Genomic DNA, 22,549 nt, shown 5'->3' on the forward strand with positions numbered 1-22,549 from the left:
CCTTAAACTTGCATTCTGTCTCATTTCCAGCAGGGGACGACTCCACTGGCTCCAAAAACAAGTCAGATTCTACAGAAGTCTATAAGAAAATGACCCTACTTCTCACTTGATTTATTACCTCAGTAAACATTTTCCTAAAAAGTTTCTGGTCTCAATCGATACTTTCAAGTCTTCTTTAATACAGCATTTTTTAAATGATGGTCCAATTTATTTTAAAATGGATGATAAAGCAAGGGATGCTTTAGGGACGTGGCTACACACCTACCTTTCAATCATGATAGAGGCTTAGCAATGCTTATCAATGTTACTGTGTACATTAAAACTTGTTTTTGGGTGTTGTCCGTGGTTTTCCTAATCAAAAAAAACTTTTTTACTAAGTTCCTTTCAAATGATAATATCAGGCTAATATCAGTCTGAATATCAATATTTAGTATTTTTTATTCCTTTTTATATTATTGCACATGTTGGAGAACAGTGCAAGAGTTAAGATAAAACAGGACAAAGACGTTTTCTGGGTTTTCCTTTCCAGAATAAAACTTTTGACCAATAGTTAATTCTCTATTGTTACATAACAACAAGAACATGTTAGCCAAAGCAAGACACTTCATAGTGGTGGTCCATAAAATTAAATGGCACTTAAAGCTAGACCTTAATTAGCAGCCATTTTCTTCCTGTGGAGTACCTTCTAATATCTAGAGAATGTTTCCAGATCTGAATGTCAATCATATAGTGATTGACAATCATGGGATGTGCCAGACTGCTTTCATCCTGCTTGCAGTAGATCATTAGAAAAATGTAGAAAAAATCCCTTTATCATGCTGTATCTTCGATGTTAAGATGAGATGATGAAAAATGCACCTACAGCGTTGTCGATAAAGCGCCAGAAAATCACATGTGATGAAATGAGAAAAAGACTAAATTGGTTCTTTGATGGTGTGTCTGAACATCCCTTATTACATTTTCAGTGACTGTCTAGAGAGTGAGTAACCGTGTCAAGACAACACTTTCTTAGCAGAAGGCTTTGAGTCTGTGCATAAGTCTTTTTCTGACTCTGTGCTGCTGCTGTCCCTGGGTTTAATAACTTCAGTAGCCTTTCACTTATAAGGCTGTATGATTCCTTGAGGGACTCCAATTGATCAGTCAGTGGTGGGCTCTAACATCTTGGCAGCCAGATGAATGGTACTGACATGGACTTCATCTAAACCGCTAAAGCATACACTCGGGGAATGTGAAGGCCCACTCATCTGTTTCTATTTTCTTTCCCTCTAAAGATTGTCCTCAGTAAGAAGAAATTCTGCCACCAGAAAACAGACCTATGAGATTTTGATAAAGATCGATGAGCGAGCAATACTCACACTTTATTTTAGTAATTGAAAGTAGTACGACCTCAAAAGCTTTGTGTTGCAGTTGGGTTATGGTCGGCTTGATTCTTGGTCTGGGTGCTCTCAGAGGAATAACACACCACTGAATATATTAAAGGTCCAGTGTGTAACGTGTTTAGTTGTTCATTATCAAAATCTGTCTTGCCCGTTCACAAACTTGTCCTTTTACATGAATATTTACCACCACCATCAATTCCAAGTATTCCTATTGGCTTGAAATTTTACATTTGCATTCGCATGAACTGGGGTAGACGCTCCATATTCATGCACCATCTTGAAATACGTTAGCCGGTAAGGGACATACAGGACATACTGCTCCGCCTTTCGCGTTTTCGCTGTCACATGATAAACTCACAGGTGCTGCTAATGCTGCTAATGGGTATCGTAGCTTCCCGGCCCGGCAAGTTTGAAGAAGGAAACATGGAGGACCACACGTATTCAAAATCCAAATTTCAGGAACAGGAGTCTTCTTCTTCGCCCAGAAAAACAAAAAGGATGTTGAAAAGAGCAACCGGCTTTTTGAAGCGTGAAGGCTACCGTAGCTGTAATACGTTCTTTGAACTGCGTGGTGCGAGAGAGTTGATTGTGATATATGATCTCAACGCTAGATGGGAGAAAATCCTACACATTGGACCTTTAAGCACTGTTTTTATTCTTATAATTTTGTCCAATATAATATAACAAATATAACATTTTCTTACCATCACTGTCATCAACAATGATTCTGCCAACAACTCTGTTGATAGGGGAAAGGATCTCAAGCGTCCTACAGCTTCCAAAAAACCCTCAAACTAATAGAAATTATCCAACAAGTCCTCTGAACAATGCTTCCACAAATTATCATGACATCATTACAAATGACTCATATGGCCATTTTCCCATCTGCCACTTTTAGGTTTACCCAGCTAAAACTACTCGGTTAAGGAAAGATTGTGTTCATGGTAAAAGGAGCCTCTGTTAACATTTAATAAGAGATGGGAATGGGAATAGGGGTTTCCTGCTCCAAAGTCAGACAGCCCAATCGACCAACCACCCAAACCTCTTTCCCTAAGAGGTTTTGGGGTGCTTTGACAACATTACTACTACTACTACCACTACTACTACTCTTACCTCGTGACAGATTCTTAACTTGCACCAATGCACTTGCCTCTAAGTTGAACAAAAGTAAACAGAAAGTAGTCCCCTGGAAATTCCTGTAGCTGTTGTAGTGAACTGCATAGTATATTGTATTAAATATGACAGGTAGTTAGATCAGCTGGCAAATTGAAAGCAACATCAGCATTCATTTAGAGTTGTCTCCACCTGGCAAATGTAAGTCCACCATTCACTCTCCTTTTACCTCAGTTTTGGTCTCCACCAACTCCTGAGAGAAATATATTGCTCTTTAGCGTCTAAATGCTTCACTACCAGCTAGTGGCTAACTTTGTCTTCCTGCTGGTTGGTGCTGGTCAGGTAGCGTACAGTGGGTATATTAGAGCTTTTCTGCTGAAAACTGCACTAATGAGAGCAGTGAGACTGAATCAAAACTGTAAACTTGCAGGCCATAAAAAACAAAATAATAAGCTAAAAGTTGCTAAAACAAGGATAACTGCAGAGTCAGGTGATGATTCTCGGTCGGTTAATCACTCCCAGTGACACCATCCACATTAAGGTTTTTTTTTGTTTTGTTTTTTTACGTTTTTTTGCAAAGCTGTTGGCGGCCTGAGTCCACATTTGCCATATCTCTACAAACTAGGAGCTGAGTTAAATGTTTTTTTGACCGTCATTCATAATGAACAGAAATATTAAAATAACAATTACTAATTTCACTTTAAACTAAACTACTTCAGTCTCTCTCAGACGTGATCTTATTTCTTGGGTCTTGCTGGGTCTGATTGTCAGCTCAGCAGGTTTACAGCTGGGTGAAAAAGAGTCATTTTCTTCTGAATATGGTAATCCCATTAAACAGTGGTCTTGTGAGAGTTCTCTTCATGTTCCGCGCTAGGCAAGATGAATGAATGTTTTATAAACCAATACCTCAGTATGTCTCTGGTATGTTTGCTGCCACATTAACAGACTGTTAAATGTGTCAACAAACCATTTGAATTGTTTTACCTGGAACTATTTTAATACACATTCACATTGCATGTTAATGAGTGTTGTTGGCTGTATGAGACTGGCAGCTTTGGTCCTTAAGCATCACAGGCTCAGTATTACCTGGAAAATATGCTGCAGTTAGTGGTTTTCAGCATGTTTAAAGGTTTTTTAAGTTGACCAAAATGTGTTATCGGAATCTGGAGCAAACAGTATGATTTTAATCGTTACTTATTCATAGGCTGTCTCCATTGTATGGCCTACAACCTCTGTTTTTATGGCTGCTGCTGTGTCTGTGGCCTGGGCCTGTGGCCAGAATGTGACTTTGTTTTCAGTGTTTTGATCTGCCTCTGCATTTACCGACTGGAAAAGGCAGACTGGCAGATTGCTGCATACACACTGCATATTTTGCTCTCGGTCCTTCTGTGGTGAATGCCGGAATTGTTGCTTCATGCCTCAGTTGATAAAGAAGTTTGTTTCCTGTCAGGCAAATACGTCTGTTCATGTCAACAAGTTGGTCAAAAAAAATCGCATTTCATTTGACATTTATTCAACTGAGTGTTTTTGGGCACTCGATTTGGCCTCCAATGATTGGTTACCAAGGGCTGTCAAGTGGGTACTGTTTGATCTCTGCACTTGGGGTTTAGATAACCAGGTTCTTGATTAGTGTATGTTTTATAAGTGAATGCAAATTGTGTGTAATTGGTTTAATTATTAAAATGTTTAAGCTGTAATGTACTTCAGTAATTATGTTCTTCCATACAATCTCAGCACCCTGCATAGGCGTGAAGATGTGCTGGAGTGTACACAGCTGATAACAGTGTAAATACTGTCTGTGATTCACTGCTTATTGATTCCTCTATGGTTCGAAACAGTCATTAAAAAAGAAATCATATTTTGCCCTTATCAGTGTTTTCGTTGCTCTGATGTCAGTGAATCAGCATCAGAATGATGTAGCTAACCATGAAATAGCCTTATCTGAATATTTCCCTGACTGAGGCATGGTTATGTAACAGGTCATTGATATTCAAGACTTTGTGTCTTTTTTATTTGTTATGTGGTACAGTAAGTCCTGTGACTTCAAATGAATTCAAACTTTTATGTCCACTGAGCACCTTGAAGAAAACTCGTTTTTGCTGTACTCTTATCTGAACAATATTACCAAGTGCTCATTATACATGGCATTCACTGTTTCTTCTGACTGTATAATGATGCACCAAAGCCTTAAAGAAAGTTAAAGGAAATGGTTAGCCTTGCTCTGTCGAAAGGTCACAAAATCCACCTTCCAGCACCTTCAAAGATCACTAAAAACATGTTATATCTTGTTTGTTTAATCTATACAAAACACTGTGTAATTACAAGTTTTACGGGGGGTATGCAGTTTATTTACAGTCTCTGCTGGTTGCCCATCAACCTCATGGTGATGATGAGACTCAATGAAGTCACAGCTCCCAGGCAAGAAATACATACAATCACAAACAAGAAATACTACAGTCACAAACTTTTCACACTTTCATTATTTTACAAATTAATACACATTGTGTTTGAAGTCCTTGTGCTGCAATTTTTTGTGACTCTTTGACCGACTTGTGTTCGGCTCCAGCTCTAATATCATCTGGTGAAATAGCGCAGTACAGTGGTTGGAGACACACATCTGCGTTTGAAAAGTGTGGATTGGGTTTCTTAGGTTGTACATGTAAAGTTACGAATTACTGATGCTGTCTAACTTTATCACTTTTGCCAAAAATTTGCATATTTAACACTTAAAGCTTTGCCAGTTCCAATATGTTTTTAAAGTTATGGATGTCAACTTTAATGAGTGCTTTGTGATGTTAAGCAGTTGCTTTCTTAAGGCAGTTATGTCTTAGTTTATAGTCGAAAAAATTCAGAAATATTCTAAAAATTGGCAGTTTTGGAAACGATACTTACCAAAATTGGTGCACTAAGAAAAGTACTCTACTCCAGGAATTCATACGTAATTTCACCCAATTGACAGGCTCTTTTTAGGACTTAATCGTATGCCGTTTTTCCATTACATGGTACCTGCTCGACTCTACTCGCCTTTTTTGGTTTTCCATTACGAAAAAAAGTCCCTGGTACCTGCTAACAGGTACTTTTTTTAGCATCACCTCCATCGAGGTTCCAAGCGAGCTGAGGCGATACCAAAAGGTGACGTGAAAACCTGCAGACTACTGATTGGTCAGAGAGAATCATCACTAATCACTGCGTCATCATTGCTAGCGACAGACGGGGGTGTCCTGAACAAAACCGCCATTTTTAAATAGTTTAGCCAGTGGTAGTAGTTTTTGTTGCTGCCTCCAGCTTCTTTTGAAACAATTTTTTTCTTGCTGAGAGTAAAAAACAACACACCTTCGACATTCTGTGTGTGTGTGTGTCGCGTTAGGTCACAGCAGTTTCCTGCGGCATCGCTATGACGACCAGCCACGCTCGCCTCAGGCATGGACGGTACTAAATCTGCAATGGAAAATGGAGGATGGGGCACCGCGGTCGAGTTGAGCCAAGTAGAGTAGAGCAGGTACTAGCAGTGGGTAAACGCCAATAGACTTTTTAAACAAAATACCTCATCAGCATCACAATGACATATAAAACATAATGTGCACTTGACGTGATTTATTTCTGATGATGGCTTGTTGTGATCAGTGAAGTCTCCCTGTCAGCATTAGAATCGACACCGTGCTTCAGTGTTTCATTTCTCCCCCGTTGTGCTTCTATTACTGTACCTTTGCTTGGCTGGGCAGGTGAGGATGATACAGCCAATCATGCAGCTGACAGTTGGAACAGTGTGTTGTTTGTGATGTCTCCCTACCTGCATGTTAGATCAATTGTTTGGTTGCTGCAGAAGCTGAAAGCACCTGTGGCGTTGTTCTAACCTGCATGATTAGTTCTTTGATAAGGACAACAGAAGAGCACTTTACCCAGTGACTGGCAACGAGTCTCAGTACAGAAATGAATGTACTGCGTTGCCCCAAAGTCTCCAGTGTGATTTCTCAAGGGTTTCCTGAGCTGGCACCAGATTTATTTTGAATTAAAATAACTAATTATATTCTACTTTGAATGTACATGTGGCCTATATACGAGAATTATTGCTGCTGCCAGTTTCAAAACACTGTTCATACAAATAAAAATACATTTAGTGTCAGATTGACCTTGGATCCTTGTGATGGTATACTTGTTTAGTTTCCGACAAAATTCATCCATGTATAATCAATAATGTACTCCATTCAAATCTCTTTATTAATAGTTTATTGTGGGTGAATGTGACTGGCAGCTGTTTGAATTAAACACATAATTCCTAATTAATGTAAAAATGTAAAAAATGTAAGAATGCAGATTGACCAATGAACACATTTTATAAATAAAGTCAAGGGAAATGGTTCTCTTTTTTCTGCCCACCTTTTGTTGTCACGTTAGCTAACTGCTGCATGAAAAACATGATATCAGCTCAAAGAGTGCAGTGGGCAATGTGACAAGTAAAACAAGCACATTGAAAGGAGAGTGCATCTGTCAACTCTGCTGTTTTGTGTCAGAGGATTTACACATTGCAGTCTTATTTATAAATACCTTTCACCTCATAAAAGTAATGATAGGTTTATATTTTCTCCTTTTAGATGTGCCACACTATTCACCATGAACTAATGCACAATGCTGTGTAGTTTCCAGTGTTTGACACACAGTAGTTTAATAAATTGGATAACCAACTGCTTGTCAGAAACAGGCGCATGTTTCATCATCAGTTTCATTTAATCATCTTCTGGTTTTAATACATTTGTAGGTCAGGGTCGGAGTGAGGAGGTGATTTTTGAGGCTCCAGCCTTGAATGTTTACTCAAAAGCCTCAAATCGTTTAGGGTTTTAAAATAACTTTGTGTAAATTCCCCTCACTCTTTCTGACTGGACCGGCAAATCAATGGAGCAAAAGTTTTATTACTGCAGAAATATAGCCATTATCTACTAAAAATATTAGAAGATTAGTAATGCTTTTTACACAAAATTCCTACACTACCTATGTTATGCAACTTAAAAATAGTAACATCAGACAATTTTTGCCTCTTTTTAGGTGGCAGGAGTAATTGCTAGTAGTTACTCCCAGGACACTATATGTAGCCTCCACTGCTGCTAATGCTTAGAATGGGTTAAACGTAGGGATGCACCGAATCCAGGATTCGGCATCGGATTCGGCCGAATATTGGGCTTTTTAACGGGGTTCGGTTTCTGCCGAACCTTAGAATTTTTTTCCACCGTACCGAACCATACGCTTGCACTACGCACGCTACGCTGGTCGAAGTAATGACGCCGCCATTGATTACGGGAAGGTGTTTACGTAGGTGGACCGCTCAATGCAGTAGGCTATGAGAAAGTGAAAATGGAACTTGTGAGCAGAAAAAGTGTTGTTTGGCAGTACTTTCAGTCAAAAGAAGGTGATTCAAGTCGAGCTACATGTTCAATTTGCAATGCCAATTTGTCTCGTGGTGACAAGGACCCTAAACAATACACAACATCGCCACTGTTAAAACATTTGCGTATGAAACATCCAAAATAATACAAGTTGTGCATGAAGGAATCTACAGACAGCAGCCAAAATGCAGCAACTTCAGGTACGGCAAAGGAAAGACAGTCACAGCTAAAAACTTGTGTTAAACCAGACGACCATTACCAGCTTTGCTAGCTTACACAGAACAAACAGTGGGACTGTGTTAATGTCAAGGGGGTAAGCTTCGCTTCAGAGCTCGAATCTCCTATGGCGCCATTTTGATGCTACAAAGCGATCACCCCCCGTTAGCATTCCATTGACTGCCATTCATTTTGACATCACTTTGACAGCGAATAACTGACAGCGTTTAAAGACTTTATTTGTCCATTGTTTATTTCTAAAGAAACACAACAATGTATAAAAGGCTCCATTACCTTGTACCTCACGTTATGGCTCCGTAGTATACGTTTTTGTAAAAATAGGCTAACGATTGTGTCATAACCACGCGACTTACTGTCACATAGTAGAGGAATTACCGTATAGTACATGAGAAGCTCGCAGGCAGTTTGGACTTACATTAGCTGTTTAAGTTTAATTACTTATGTTAACTAGCATTTTAGTTAGCAATAATTAGCCTGTGTCCATGTTATCTCCTTACATATACCTACGCTCTCCTTCTCTGCAAGATTGGGAATTATTGAGATTTCTCTTGGCACAGCTACCAGAAGACTTACAACTTTCAGACACGTTGCTCACGTCACATTTACGTTGTTTCTCTCAGTTGGAGGCTGCGCAGTAACGCTCAGCGCTCACCGGAAAAGTGCTTCTAAAGGCCTTCACTGGTCTCCGTCCAGAGCAACGGGATCTGTTGGTCCATTCTTATATACAGTCTATGGTTAATGTACTGAGGATGGGAGTAGGATTCGGTTTCGGATTCAGCAGAATCTTAACCAGTGGATTCGGTATTCGGCCAAACACCAAAAATCTGGATTTGGTTCATCCCTAGTTAAATGCAGAGATGGAATTTCACTACATTGTACTGTACGATTATGTGACGAATAATAACGTTTCTTCTTCTTCGTCTACATTTTTTTTTGTCAATCTCAACATTTGTTTTGTTCTGTTTTCAGAATGATGAAGACCGTTGGAGAACAGTTGGGTATAAAACAGGATGTAGGCTCTACAGGATGATTCTTTTTCTTGGAAAGTATCATGTTTTTCCCAAAGGATGTACTGATTTTTAGGCATACTATTATAAAACGGCTTGAAAAATAGTGTTGTGTTTTATATCAGCTGTCACTACAAACCTGTCACTTGTTCAACTCCTCTGTAGAGAGCAGAACTTTGAAATTAATTCTACAAAACTCTGTTTTTTGACGACCTTTTTAACATTCAGTACCGAAGTTTAAAAAATTCTTTCTTTCTACATGGCATAGTTATGATTGTGATTATGGAAAATAAACATTCTGGTTTATGTAAACTAAACTAAAACAATTGGTTTTAGAAAAATGGCAATCATTATTTGCAGGCCTGCTAAGTTCGGTCTACCACAAAAATCCCAGATGACTTCCCTTACAATTTTACTTTTCGCCTTTACTGTATATAAAAGGCACACTACTTTTGCATTAAGCTGCTTTACTTTTCTGGTTTTTGTCTTACATAACTTTGCAGCTGTGGTGGCTCGACAAGATGAAGGATTTTACACCAAAAAAAGGAGAAAGCAGAATGTTGGTAGGCTGTATTTATCATAAAAATAGCTGAGGAATGTATTAGTTCTATGTTTATGCCTCCACTAACACTGATGACCATAACACAAATAGAGTATGTAATATGTGTGCACCGAATAAGAAATGTGGACAAATTATATATTCTTTAATAAAAATCTAGAGATGCAGGTTTCATGTTTTATCACATAGTCCTAATCCCAATTATTTAGTGCTAGGAGACAACCTCTAAAAGAAATGCTTTATATTTGCTCTACTGATACCTTTATCAGTCAGGGATCGATGAATATGATTGTGAGTGTGTGCTCTGCTTCAAAGTGGTATTGATTGGCTGAAGGGTTGGGTCTTATGCCAGCTCTCATTAGTGATCTCTGTCCTTTCACCTTTCTGCTGACGTGGGTGCCTGGTGATTCTAACTGATGACAGTCTAAGTGCTTTATTAGAAGTGTATTGATCACAGGCGTTGTGAGCCATTTACACACGGAGCTCATGGAGAAAACAGGCAGCCTCTCTCCTACATGTGTGTTACACCTAACGACTCTCACAATCAGTTGCTCTTATTAATGCCATATGAAGAGCATGGTTACTGTGAACAGGGTGACCCTGGTGGTTAGACAGACCATTATACAACCAGGGAATCAGAGGGTCAATGGACATCCAACCGTTGGCAAAGTGTCCTTGAGCAAAACATTGGCCTCTTTACTCTTGCCCTCTTGCCCAGAGCTGCAGCTCTGAAATGTATGCATTCATGTATGTTTGACTGAAAGGACATGAGAAAGAAATAGCAGTAATATACACACATCTGGTTGTGTGAAACATGCCCAAAGGGTTTTCTAAATAATACATGGATGTCAAATGATTCATAAAAGATGTTCTTAATGTTTCTCCATTTTTAATTTTTTTTTTTATACCTTTTTCATTTTCCTTTTTTTTCCCAAACAAAGAACCATCCAGAACCCTTTAGTAGCCAGAGTCATTAACTTATAACATACGACGTTAACATAAGAAGTTCAAAATCAGAACAAAATAAATTATAACGATAACATAAATATAAACTGTGCAATAAAAAAAAGCAAAACAAATAAAATACATTTCAATCACATTTTAATGAGAGGGCTATTTAATTGTACATCACCCTTTCCACATTTTTTTTTCTTCAATATATTCTTAAAGAAATTGTTCAACATTTTGGAAAATACAGGGAAACTAGCATGGCTCTGTCCAAAGGTAAAAAAAAATATCCAGCTCCAATAAAGCTCAATAATTAACACATATTAGTCTTTGCAAAAATGATAAGTTGTGGTTTTACATTGAGTTATGCTGAGCTCACATCTCCTGACTGTAGCTTCAATGGAGTGGTATCAATCTGCTCATGTAACAGTCTAGTATACCGTAACAACAGTAGTCAGACAGTTCATGGTTGTTTCTTCTCCTATGGATCGTTACCAACTTGGGCTGACCACAGCGCCCTGCTCTCTGACCTCTCATCCTGTCCACACTGCATGGTGGTATTGGGTCTAGCCTTGGAGTCGGTGACCCTCACCAGCAGCTCCGGTTTTAATCAGCAGCTCTCTCCACATGGGCAGCCCCAAACAGCCGCTTCCTGCACCTTAATGAGTCGAGAGTCCCAGGCCAGACCTAGCCGCAGCTCGCACTGCAGCGTTCTCTCCTCCTTTTCACATCACAGCAAAAACCATATCCAATGAAGTACATTTGTTGTGCGAGACTAGCAGACAAGGTTGAGAACATTTTAAAGGCTTTTGTGTGACATCTGTCCCTTGACACTTTCTTTTTTTGACAACTAATTCAGTTATATTGTAGGACATGTATAGAAATATTATCTTATTATGTATTGCAGTCTTGATTTGTGATTTGTAATGCTGACCAGTTATAATTAGTGAGCACTTTCTTGACACTGACAGCTAACACGCTATTTGTTTTCCTACATAATCAGATGATTTACAATGATTGTCTTTGCTCGTTGCACCTTTTGTGATTGCCTATTGTCCATGTGCATCTGTCTCTTAAACAAAGTTTGAATATTCTATCCAAGCTATCCCAACTTTTGAAATTAACTTTGATCGGGGGGCGTGCTGGTGGCTTAAAGATAATCACATCAAGGGCATGGAGCCTGACCTGTTTTTGCGTCAGTAAGTTTCTGCTCGGTGAAAAGCACTCAATCGGCAATTGTTGTCTTGCCTTTTGTGGGAATGTGAATAGCACCTTATTGATTGGAAGCAAAATGTTTTTAATGTTGTAGATGAGATTTCAGGATTGCTAGCTAATGGGAAGATGGAAGCTCACTGCAATCTATTTTCAAGTCAAGTTCCAAATTGAAAATCTTTAAAGGCATAATTAAAGCTTATCTGAAAGGAATGTCAAAACTATTCAAATGCTTTTTTTTTGTTACGTGTAAATAGACAAACATGCCCAGAATGGTGATGAGCCTATGCAGAAAAGTAATGAATATAAAATAGAGAGCAGTATTGATGTTTGATTTAACTTAATGGCAGTGAAAACAGTGTCCTTGTAATTGATATTGTAATGTTCTTACACATAAATAAGCAGTTTAGTGATGTTAATCAAGTCATTTTCTAGAAGTAGGTGTGTTTTTGATGTTGAATTTTGAAATTTTCTTTTCGTCCTCTGGTTGGGGTGCAGGGTCAGTGGATTAAGTATGTTGCTCAAGGATACGTGGGCAGGTGGGGCTGCTCCACCTGGGGGATGACCTGGATTTCAAGTAGCCATTGTGTTTGGATGTAGAAACAAGACTGTGCTGAGAGACAAATGCCCTCAGCCAGACTAGCTGTTTCCCCGTACAGACATGAGAGTGGTATCAATCTTCTCATCTAACCTGCAGCTGGACAGTGAATAAGCATATTTCCCAAATTGTTGAATTATTCCTTTATTAAGGTCACAATTTCACAACATACTTGCTCAAGATATATGTACTGTATATAGTTTGTACAGTATAAAGTACTACAGTACAGTAGAGTCAACAAAAATATCTTGTATATACTGTACTCCTATTTTCCACCGGGCGTGTCTGCGTTGCGTTCCGGGCTCGTCGCGTGAAGCGGCTCTCCACTCTGCTAAAGATAAGCGGCAGGTCTGTTTTCAAGCGAGCCGCAGGCCGTTCTGGCAGGAAGTGAAAACGCGAGAGTATCTAGTCAATTTACCAAAACACACCCTCCAATATCGTATACGTCTCTCTCCTCTACAACACCACGGAAGACGAGAGATTAATCTTGGAGGTGGAAAAACATAATAGACATCACAGATCTTTTTAAGGACAACACCAGAAAAGAGAAAGCATGGAGTTTAATTACAGGAGAGCTTGGAGTGGAAGGTAGATACTAGCTTATCATACCCTATCAGTATTATGAACGGGGGTTTTATTGTACAACAACTCATTATACGCTGTGCTGGTGCTGTTAATATCCAGTAATGTGTATAAATCCGCAGATAAAAATAGTTCCCAACAAATGCATTTTTTACTCATGTTTGAGTCATGTTCGTTAAAAACTACAGTGCCCAGCTGTTTTACAAAATTACTTTGCCTTTTTTTAAAATTGTAATTCTATATTTGTGAGCCCCTTTTTAAAAGAAGTGTGTTCAGTGAAAACACATGGGCTTGCAGCTGAGTGACACAGACAGGGAAGTCAGAAAGAGGCTAATGCTATCATTGTTGGTTATGGTCTTTTCATGGGATTCAGAGTAACGCAAGCCTTATCAAACAGAAGCATTTAACACCTGTTTACATAAAAGAAAAGACGCAACCCATATTTACAAGCATACATATAATACATATAATGTTCTATTACTGTATTTGTTGCTCTAATGCATTGGTTACAAGATGGAATTACTCGCAGAGGGCCGTCCCATGCATTCTAACCATTGTGTTTGTTTGTGCTTCCAGTTCATGTAAAAGCGGGAACCTGTGAGGTAATTGCCGCACACCGATGCTGCAACAAGAACAAGATCGAAGAGAGATCCCAGACTGTCAAGTGCTCCTGCTTCCCTGGACAGGTGGCGGGAACAACAAGAGCGGCTCCATCTTGTGTAGACGGTATGCCAAGCTTCTTATTATAGTTTGGGAAAGGATTTGAGACTGACTTCTGAATAGGGTAAAAAAAAAAAGCGGAACGGTGCAAAAACTGTCACACCTGTCACTGTGACTCTGGTGCTTTTTTCACTGATTATTTGGGAATGAGAGGTTTATTGTATGAAAGAAGACAAAAAAAGAGTGTTGAAATTTCCGTTATCCTGCTGCTGTGTCTCGAAGGCTTTATAATCCTCAAAATCAAATCGTCCATCAGTTCTTTCAATCACCCCTTTGTCTGTTGTCGAGGCCATATCAGACCCTGTGTTCAGCCAAGTAGACAGAAGGCCAGGTCATTTAATATCATGTCAAAAGTAGCCTCAGTTACAGGTGAATCGATCCTCATCTCCTCTTTTAACTGTAATGGCTGTGACAGGGACTTCCTAGATTTTGACAGTTCTCTCTTCACTTTAGAAATGTCAGGGGAAGCTGTTTCTCCCCTGTAGGCTTCCTCGGAGCAACTTCAGACCTTGACGCGTTAACCTCTGCTGCACTTTGTACCATCCCTCCTACATACTAACATTCACCCTCCTCACAATGCACGCACCTGCTCACAACACTCACCGGCTTGACATTGACCAATGCCCTGTAATTCAAACCTGAAAACACATCGGGGCAGGACTGACGGGTCTCCTCTGTCAGCCAGAGATCAAAAGACACTCTCTTCAATCACTGTGATTTTTATAGAAACCAAAGGCGCTTGTTTTTGCTTCAACACAGGGCAGAACCTTGCTACACTTTCAAACAGCATGTTGCTAATTGCCTCCAGTACCTACATGCTTTTCTTTACTGTTTTCTTCCTTTTATTTTCCTCACAGCATCCATAGTTGCACAGAAGTGGTGGTGCCAGATGCATCCCTGCATGGATGGGGAAGAGTGTAAAGTGCTGCCAGATCTCAAAGGATGGAGCTGCAGTACAGGAAACAAAGTTAAGACAACCAAGGTGGGTTACATTCACAAACATTCACTATTTGAAGGTAGATGCTACCTATTCTCAAATTATGATGCATAAAAGTCTGGCCATGGCCTTGGATAATAGTTGTAAAGATATATGACCCGAGAATAATGAAGAAGGGCTAGATAAGTGTTCGAAAAAGAAGGAAACAAGAGGGCACTGGAGGGGATGTCTTTTTATCAACTTCAGATGAGAGATGAAGCAGAGCAGGCAGAGTGGGAGGCATCAGGAGAGGAAGACGTGACTCACAGGGGAGGGTCAATGAAGTATTTTCGTAAAGCGATCGGCTTGCAATGATAGGAAGGGGTGAGTTTAGTTCAGCTATCTACTTAGCTACATCTTGCAATTTGTTGTGGTAGTCTAAGAACAGTCAGTTTATTGTATTTTTACTTAAGTTGTTAATTTGGTAGAGCCAAGTAGATCGTGTTGTCAGCAATCAGGGAGCTCCACAGCTAATTGTGCACAGTTTGGAAGAGAACAGGCAACACAGGGGGATAGAGCAGGATGTTCTGATGAGGCTGCTCTCAAACCAAAATCAAGACATCCATTTTTTTGGGGGTTGCAGTTGGTCTGTGGTGTGAAAGCAAACCACAGGATTTTGTGATAGTAGATATATATGATTTTAGCATAGTTTGAAAAACTAACTGTCCATCATGTTCTGTTTAAAGAGACTCCCTTGCGTCATCACGTCAGGTGTGTCGAGCTTGCCTCCTACTATTTTAGTTGTTCTTCAATAAACAGTGAGTGAAACATCTGATACGTAGCAACCACACAGTGACTATCCCGCCGTAATAATATACAATATATATAATATAATTTATACTGTACAAGCTTTTATAAATATATTCCATTATGACATTTCTGAAGATTGTTTTGTCAAGCTTGTCATTTCAGACTAACTAACCGGGCAATTAAATTGCAATTTCACAAATTTGATTGAAAAGTGATAGGCACTAAAAAATATACTGTAGTTTGATGGCTTTTCTATGACGCCAATGCTCTCCTGAATAATCATTAATCATTTTCAGCGTTTTCATCATAAGCTGAATCTGCGCTTGTATTAACACAGAACTACAAAACAGAATATTTAGTGTCAAAATGATTTATGAATATACATGATGTGTCACTTTAATATATGCAACAAGACATTTGCCTTGTTTCTGCATGGTCCTACTGTATAATTTCACAAACATCTGAATTGCAGGGTTGAAAGAACATTGATTCACTTGAACTCAACTTTATTATCACATATGTATAGATATCAAATGATTGGACTGATATAACATCATGAACATGGCAGCTTTAGGCAAACTAAGCACAGCACATAATATGACCTTCATATCCAACACATTCTCACTCCCAACTCGTCGAATACGGCCGCTTGGTCTGGACGTCACTTCACACTCTGGGTACTCCTTTGGCGTTAAGGATGTGAAGGTATGAAAATTTAACCTCACGGTTATAGTGACCAAAATTATCACGGTTGTCGGTATTATTGCGGTATTTTTAAAAGTGTGTTTAATATGTTCAGAAAGCACTGATAGGCCTACACAAGCTGAAATAGTTTCAAAACGTGTAACAGTGTTTATTATATTACAAAAATATAGGCAGTAGGCTTGTAAAAACTATTGAAAACTGGCTACTGAAACACTGGCGCGCTGTATGGTGTCCGGTAAGAACTTGAACCAGAGATGTCTGACTTTGAGATCCAGGAAGGTTTATTTACAACTCCAACATGAAGTTAACTATGAAGTTGTATTTGACGTTACATGTGAAGATGGAAATGGTTCTGAAATATAAGCAAATAATAATCCACATTAATAAGCATCTGACTTACTATGAACATTATTTACCAAAACTAAATGTTATAGCCACCAGCATATAACAATAAACAATACTAAGAATTACATTCATTTCTCTGTAATAATTAACATAAATATAACATATTGCTCAGTAACACAAACTGAAAATAAGCCACAGCTATTACAGCACACATATTCATAACGGAGCAAACTGTGTTTAATGTAATTAATAGCTAAGCACGTGGCTCCAGAGCGCTAGGCTGTTTACTGGCATTGCACGTTGCTAGCAAATTGCCCTAACACAACCTGAATATCAACACATGGCTGCACAAGTAATATTAAACAATCTGTACATCTATCAGCTATGCAATAAGAAACACAGCAACAGTAATATTATCAAGGCGATAATATATCTCTCTCTCTCACTCTAAATAAATGTCATGTCGTAACACGGGCTAAACTTATCCACATCGTAGCAAAACACTTATTGAAATATGAATAAACACAGCTTTAACGTTTACACAGATAACGAGGCAGTAAAACCCATGACAGTTTAGCAAGCTACAGAATAGTTTTAATTTACGTTCTGGGCTACACACATCACTTCAACAAGTCCGAAAACGGGAAAGGAATGATAAAGAAAAAAGTCTGTTTACAGCTGCTGTTCTGTCCCCTTCTCCTGCCTGAGCGCGAGTGATTGGCAGGAGATCAAAGCGATGACTCTCGTCACTGATTGGTCAATCATCTCAGGAGAGAGAGCAAGTGTTACTATGGTCTTTTTTACCAAGGGGGTAAGCTTCTCCTCGGACCGCGAACCTCCTATGGCTCCTATTTTAATGCTACAAAGCCATCACCTCCCGTTAGCATTCCATTGACTGCCATTCATTTTGGCGCCACTTTGACAGCGAATAACTTTACATCTGAAGCGTTTAAAGACTCTATTTGTCCATTGTTTATTTCTAAAGAAACACGACAATGTATAAAAGGCTCCATTACCTTGTACTTCACGTTATGGCTCCGTAGAAACGTTTTTGTAAAAATAGGCTAACGATTGTGTCATAACCACGCGAATTACTGTCGCATAGTAGAGGAATTACCGTATAGTACAGGAGAAGCGCGCAGGCAGTTTCATCTCACATTAGCTGTTTAAGTGTAATTACTAATGTTAACTAGCATTTTAGTTAGCAATAATTATCCTGTGCCTATGTTATCTCCTTACATATACCTACGCTCTCCGTCTCTGCAAGATTGGGAATGATTGAGATTTCTCTTGGCACAGCTACCAGATGACTTCCAAATTTCAGACACGTTGCTCACGTCACATTTACGTTGTCTCTCTCAGTTGGAGGCTGCGCAGTAACGCTCAGCCATCACCAGAAAAGTGCTTTTATTGGCCTTCACTGGTCTCCACCCAGAGCAACGGGATCTGTTGGTCCATTCTTATATACAGTTTATGTTTTTTACAAGGCTGATAAATGTCCTGAGCACTGTCATCTCCTCCTTCCGCCATGATTCCAACTTCAAGAAACGCACTGTAGGCTACGCAGTGTGCCCGCGCAGCAACTTCAGGAGACTCGGATGAACCCGGGAACATGCAGTTTCCACACCGTGGTAATCCACCGTGATAATGATATTTTAAATGAAAACGGTAATTGTTATCATCAACAGTTTTACCATGGTTTACCATAACACCGGTCGACAAACAATCAAAACGGGGCACCACCCTGGAATTTCAGGGGCCAATAACCGAACTGTGAAACAGTCTCATTAGGTGGTGTTCCCTTTAAAATACCGATCTGAATTAATTTGATTAATTTATCTGGTATATTCTAAAGGAACAAAGGGAAGGGTGAATTCAAGCAACGACCTGTTTAACCAGCTGGTTATTACAATAAGTACACAAATAATCACAGACAACTACTATTTACGGTATAACAGAATTTATTTAACTTCAAAATCATCAATGGCCAATCAATAATCCTTCGATCAATTAAAACCAATATACCCTTTTTAAACTACAACAAAAAGCAAACAAGACATGTCTCTGTGTGGGTGCTGTGTGTATGTGTGTGTGTGTGTGTGTGAGAGAGAAAAAGGGGGGGGGGGGAGGTGACGAGATGTAGTCTAGCCCAAAGACTACAAAAATGGCTACTCCTGTGAGCTGCACAAAACGATTTAGCCTCACAGGGGCGGTAGTGGTGCTAGGTGTAGCGCTGGGTAGCTAGGGCTAGCCAGTTAGCTTTCAGGCTAACGTCCCCAGATACACACTAGCTACTTCGCTATGTGCTAGCTGTGTAGCTATTCGACGCACGTGTCTATGTGTGTGTATGAGTGTGTGTGTCGAGAGGGAGAGAGAGAGAGAGAGAGAGAGAGAGAGAGAGAGAGAGAGAGAAAAATGGAGGGAAGACACACTTGGAATAAAGAAAAGGCACCTTGAGTCTTGATTTTTCAGGTTCTGACAGTGATCACCCCCTGATTCAGTACAGTAGCTAACTTCTTACCAGCGGGAGAAAAGCAATGTAGAATTTACAGTTTTAATCCAGGCTACATTAGTCAAACACAACATATATCAACAGTATCGTGATCAAATGATACATTCACAGAAAATAATGGGACACGCGGTCCCAATCACAGATTAATAATCAGACGTGCACCCGTAGCTCATTATTAATCGAACACATTAATGGTAAACAATGGCAACATTAGCCTTTACATATTAATAAACATACTATGTTCTATCTCTGCCCAGAACACTAAGCCTTACTGTATGTTGTCGTCCATCAGTCCATAGGTTTCCACGGAAAAAATAGAACAAAGTTAATCACTCGTCAATGATTAACTAGAAATTCCTCCTCGGGGCAGTGGAGGGAGAAACAGTTCAGGTCGACTGTTTACGAAAACGGTGTCTCTGTTGTCCGATTTTCTTCTAGAGAACGGTGTCGGAAAATGGATCAATTTGGCACAAGCTTGTCGTACTGACCTGTCTTCAACCGGAGTTGAGGTGGAAAGCAACGATTCAGTGGCGATGGAGGCTTTTGTCCCTTCGGTCAGCTGGTCGGACCCCTGTTGTGTCCGGTGACCGTTGACCAATAGGAATTCACAGTTTAGACTTCCAGCAGTTTGAAACCCCCTTTCCTTGTGGAGTTCTCATATAGGTGCGACATTCCAGAATGCTACAGCTACATGCAGACATTTCTTTGTTTAAGAAAGGCACATGTTTCTCAGAGGTCAGAGAGCCTTCAGGCTGTGGCTTTTTACATGTAGCCTTATTGTTTAAGATCATAATGTTTAACTCTTACTTTCTGATGGTCCCAACACCGGTAATTGTTACATCCCTATTTGGCTTCATGTGAATTTAAAGAAAACTACATCCGGACTCGTCACATACTGATGCTTTCACATTGGCGTCACTTGTCAACGCACTGGGTACCCCCTGCACCTCAAACTGTGACGCTTCACTCTGGTTGAACACAGGAACCAGTGGTTAGCATTGTGAATTCATGCGCTAAGCTCCGCACGGAGCCACTGCAAAATAGCCTCGGGAAGGAACTTGTTTTTGTGGAACATGTGTACGTTCAAAAGTTGTTTTAGTCGTGCAACAGAAAACTCAGATTGGACAGATAGTCTAGCTAGCTGTCTGGATTTACCCTGCAGAGATCTGAGGAGCAGTTAACCATAGTCCTTATAAATTCACCAGAGTTTAAAATTCCAACACAAAGAAAGCGGAAGGAAATGGAAATCGGCATCCAGCGGAATTTCCTGTGGCACCAGTGCAATCCCGGAAGTGGAACATCGAAGATAAATACTCTTGACTATTCACCAGAAGAAGCAGCAATCAGGACCACTGTTAAACTTATGTTGCATATTGCACGATTCGAGGGTGACGCTGTGTAACGCTAATACTATAAATATAACGTGATAATCAATCACACAATCAAAAGGTTAAAGCTATAGTGCGTAGTTTCTGCCGCCCCCATGAGGAATTCTAAGTAATGAAAACAAAACTGTTGCGTCCACTTGATACAGCCTTCCACAATCTTCTGAACATAGCCATACTGAGAAATATAGAGAGAGTTGTGTGGAGCTAAAAGCCTTAATTAGCTTTGGCAATGGCTTGAACGTAACGAACGTTCATTAATATCTAAAAGTTACGCACTAAAGCTTCAAACTCAACCCAGGTTGCAGCTGCAAACGGAGACGGACGAAATACACAGAGCGACCTATAAAGCCCGGGCCCCGCCTAGTGGAAAAGTCCTGTTATTCTTATCCGCTCCAAAATTAAATGGGCTCTTTCTTGGCCTTCCTTTCCTATATCCAACCGCTAAGTTTCATGAAAACCGGGCCAGTAGTTTTTACATAATCCTGATGACGGACAAACAAACCAACAAACAGACTGACAAACCGAAAACAAAACCTTTTCGGTGGAGGTATTAATATCAGAAATAAACTTTCAGGTGAGAACAGAGTAGTACACAATATATCATGAGACTGCTCATGTTCTATCGGGAGATTCTGGAGAGCATCATCCGATATGGAATCACAGCATGGTTTGGCAATTTAACAGTGCAGCTGAAAAGCAGGCTGGTCAGCACGCACAAGACAGCTATGAGGATAATAGGGAGGAAAGAGTACAAGCCCATACAGAGCTTGTACGAGCAAGCGGAAAGAATCACTGCAGACTCTCAACACCCTCTCTTTCCTGAATATGAACTTCTGCTATCAGGAAGAAGATTCCTTGTGCGGAGATGTAAAACAAGCAGACTAAAGTTATCGTTTATTCCAACGTCTATCAAGCTGCTGAACTCCAATAGTAAATCTTAGCGCAACAGAGCAAAAGTGCAATAAATACACCAACAAATTTGCACTTTGATTATTAGTTACTACTTAAGATGTAGTATTGTCTGTGCAGTCATATGTGTCCTTCTTTTATGTAAGATCTAAGATGCTTCGTTGATCTTATGTTTATGTTATGTTGATTTTAGAATGTTTTTTCTGTTACATGTTTGTGTTGTGAAGCAACAGATTGTAGCACTATGTCCAAGACAAATTTCCCCTCAGGGGCAATAAAGTTTATTCTATTCTATTCTATAACAATTCTCAGTTGGTGGTTTAGGGGAGAAATGAGATATGGATGCATACTGCACATGACAACTGAACAAATGGAAAATCAATTATCACCTCTGTAATAAACAGCGTGATTGTAAACAAATGAGTTCATCGGTAAAAATTGGGAAGCGCAGCCTCTGGGGAACTGAGCAGAGATCCAGCTCACATGTCTCTATCTCCTGTCATGTCTCAAGTCAGAGCAGGCTTGCATATGACTTCAAAAGGGCCAGCAAGAAACAAAACAAAGGCGGGAGAAAGACAAACGAACAACAACAAAAATCCCTCCAGGAAGCCAAATCATCAAGTGGGATGTGCTGAGCAGGGCAGGAGGGCTCCAGCTGTAGCACTTCCAGAGATTAATACAGGTTATCTGGACGTGTGTTTTGGGTTTCAGGGTGTGGTAGACCTGAAGTGGATGGTAGGTGAGGAGAGGGGGGGACACTGAGCCCTGAGCCATCCATCACGCCCGAGTGTTTGACTCACCAAATGCCTGTAGTTGAGCTGCCTCTTCACTTATTCATGGCTACAGGAGGCCTGGATGCAGCGCAGAGCTTTTTATTTTAGCCGGGTTAATAATTCATGCTCTCTCACACAGCCACAGGAAAGCAGAAACAGAGGCACAGACAAGCAGGGGTCCAGGTGGCTAGTAGAACCCGTCAGAACCTCAACTCTTTTTTTGATTTGGGAGTCAGCGGGGGTCGCTCCATGCTCATGGCCCTGCTGCCTCCCACAGAGAGCCAGCAAGAGACGGGCTGTGTATGCTAGAGGGAAACCTCTGCCCGGGCTTCCTGGACGGTCAACATCATTCTGAGGAATAAATGGAGGGCTCTGCTGAGGATCCAGCTCAGGTTCACAAGTGAAGTGACAGTTTCTTTTGAGAAAATTGATGCCGGTTCTATCAAAAGAACTTGAAA

General features: G+C 40.0%; 1 protein-coding gene across 1 annotated transcript in view; it reads left to right on the top strand.

The window, feature by feature from the left end:
* si:dkey-238f9.1 (chemokine-like protein TAFA-2) overlaps positions 1-22,549 on the top strand; it is a 101,202-nt gene that overhangs the window by 72,928 nt on the left and 5,725 nt on the right. The window contains exons 3-4 of the mRNA XM_031302092.2: positions 13,590-13,739; positions 14,591-14,715. Of these exons, the coding sequence (XP_031157952.1) occupies positions 13,590-13,739; positions 14,591-14,715 (275 nt within the window). The remainder of the gene's footprint in view (positions 1-13,589; positions 13,740-14,590; positions 14,716-22,549) is intronic.

The sequence above is a fragment of the Sander lucioperca genome, chromosome 6, assembly GCF_008315115.2.
Source record: "Sander lucioperca isolate FBNREF2018 chromosome 6, SLUC_FBN_1.2, whole genome shotgun sequence".
In the NCBI taxonomy this organism is placed as follows: domain Eukaryota; kingdom Metazoa; phylum Chordata; class Actinopteri; order Perciformes; family Percidae; genus Sander; species Sander lucioperca.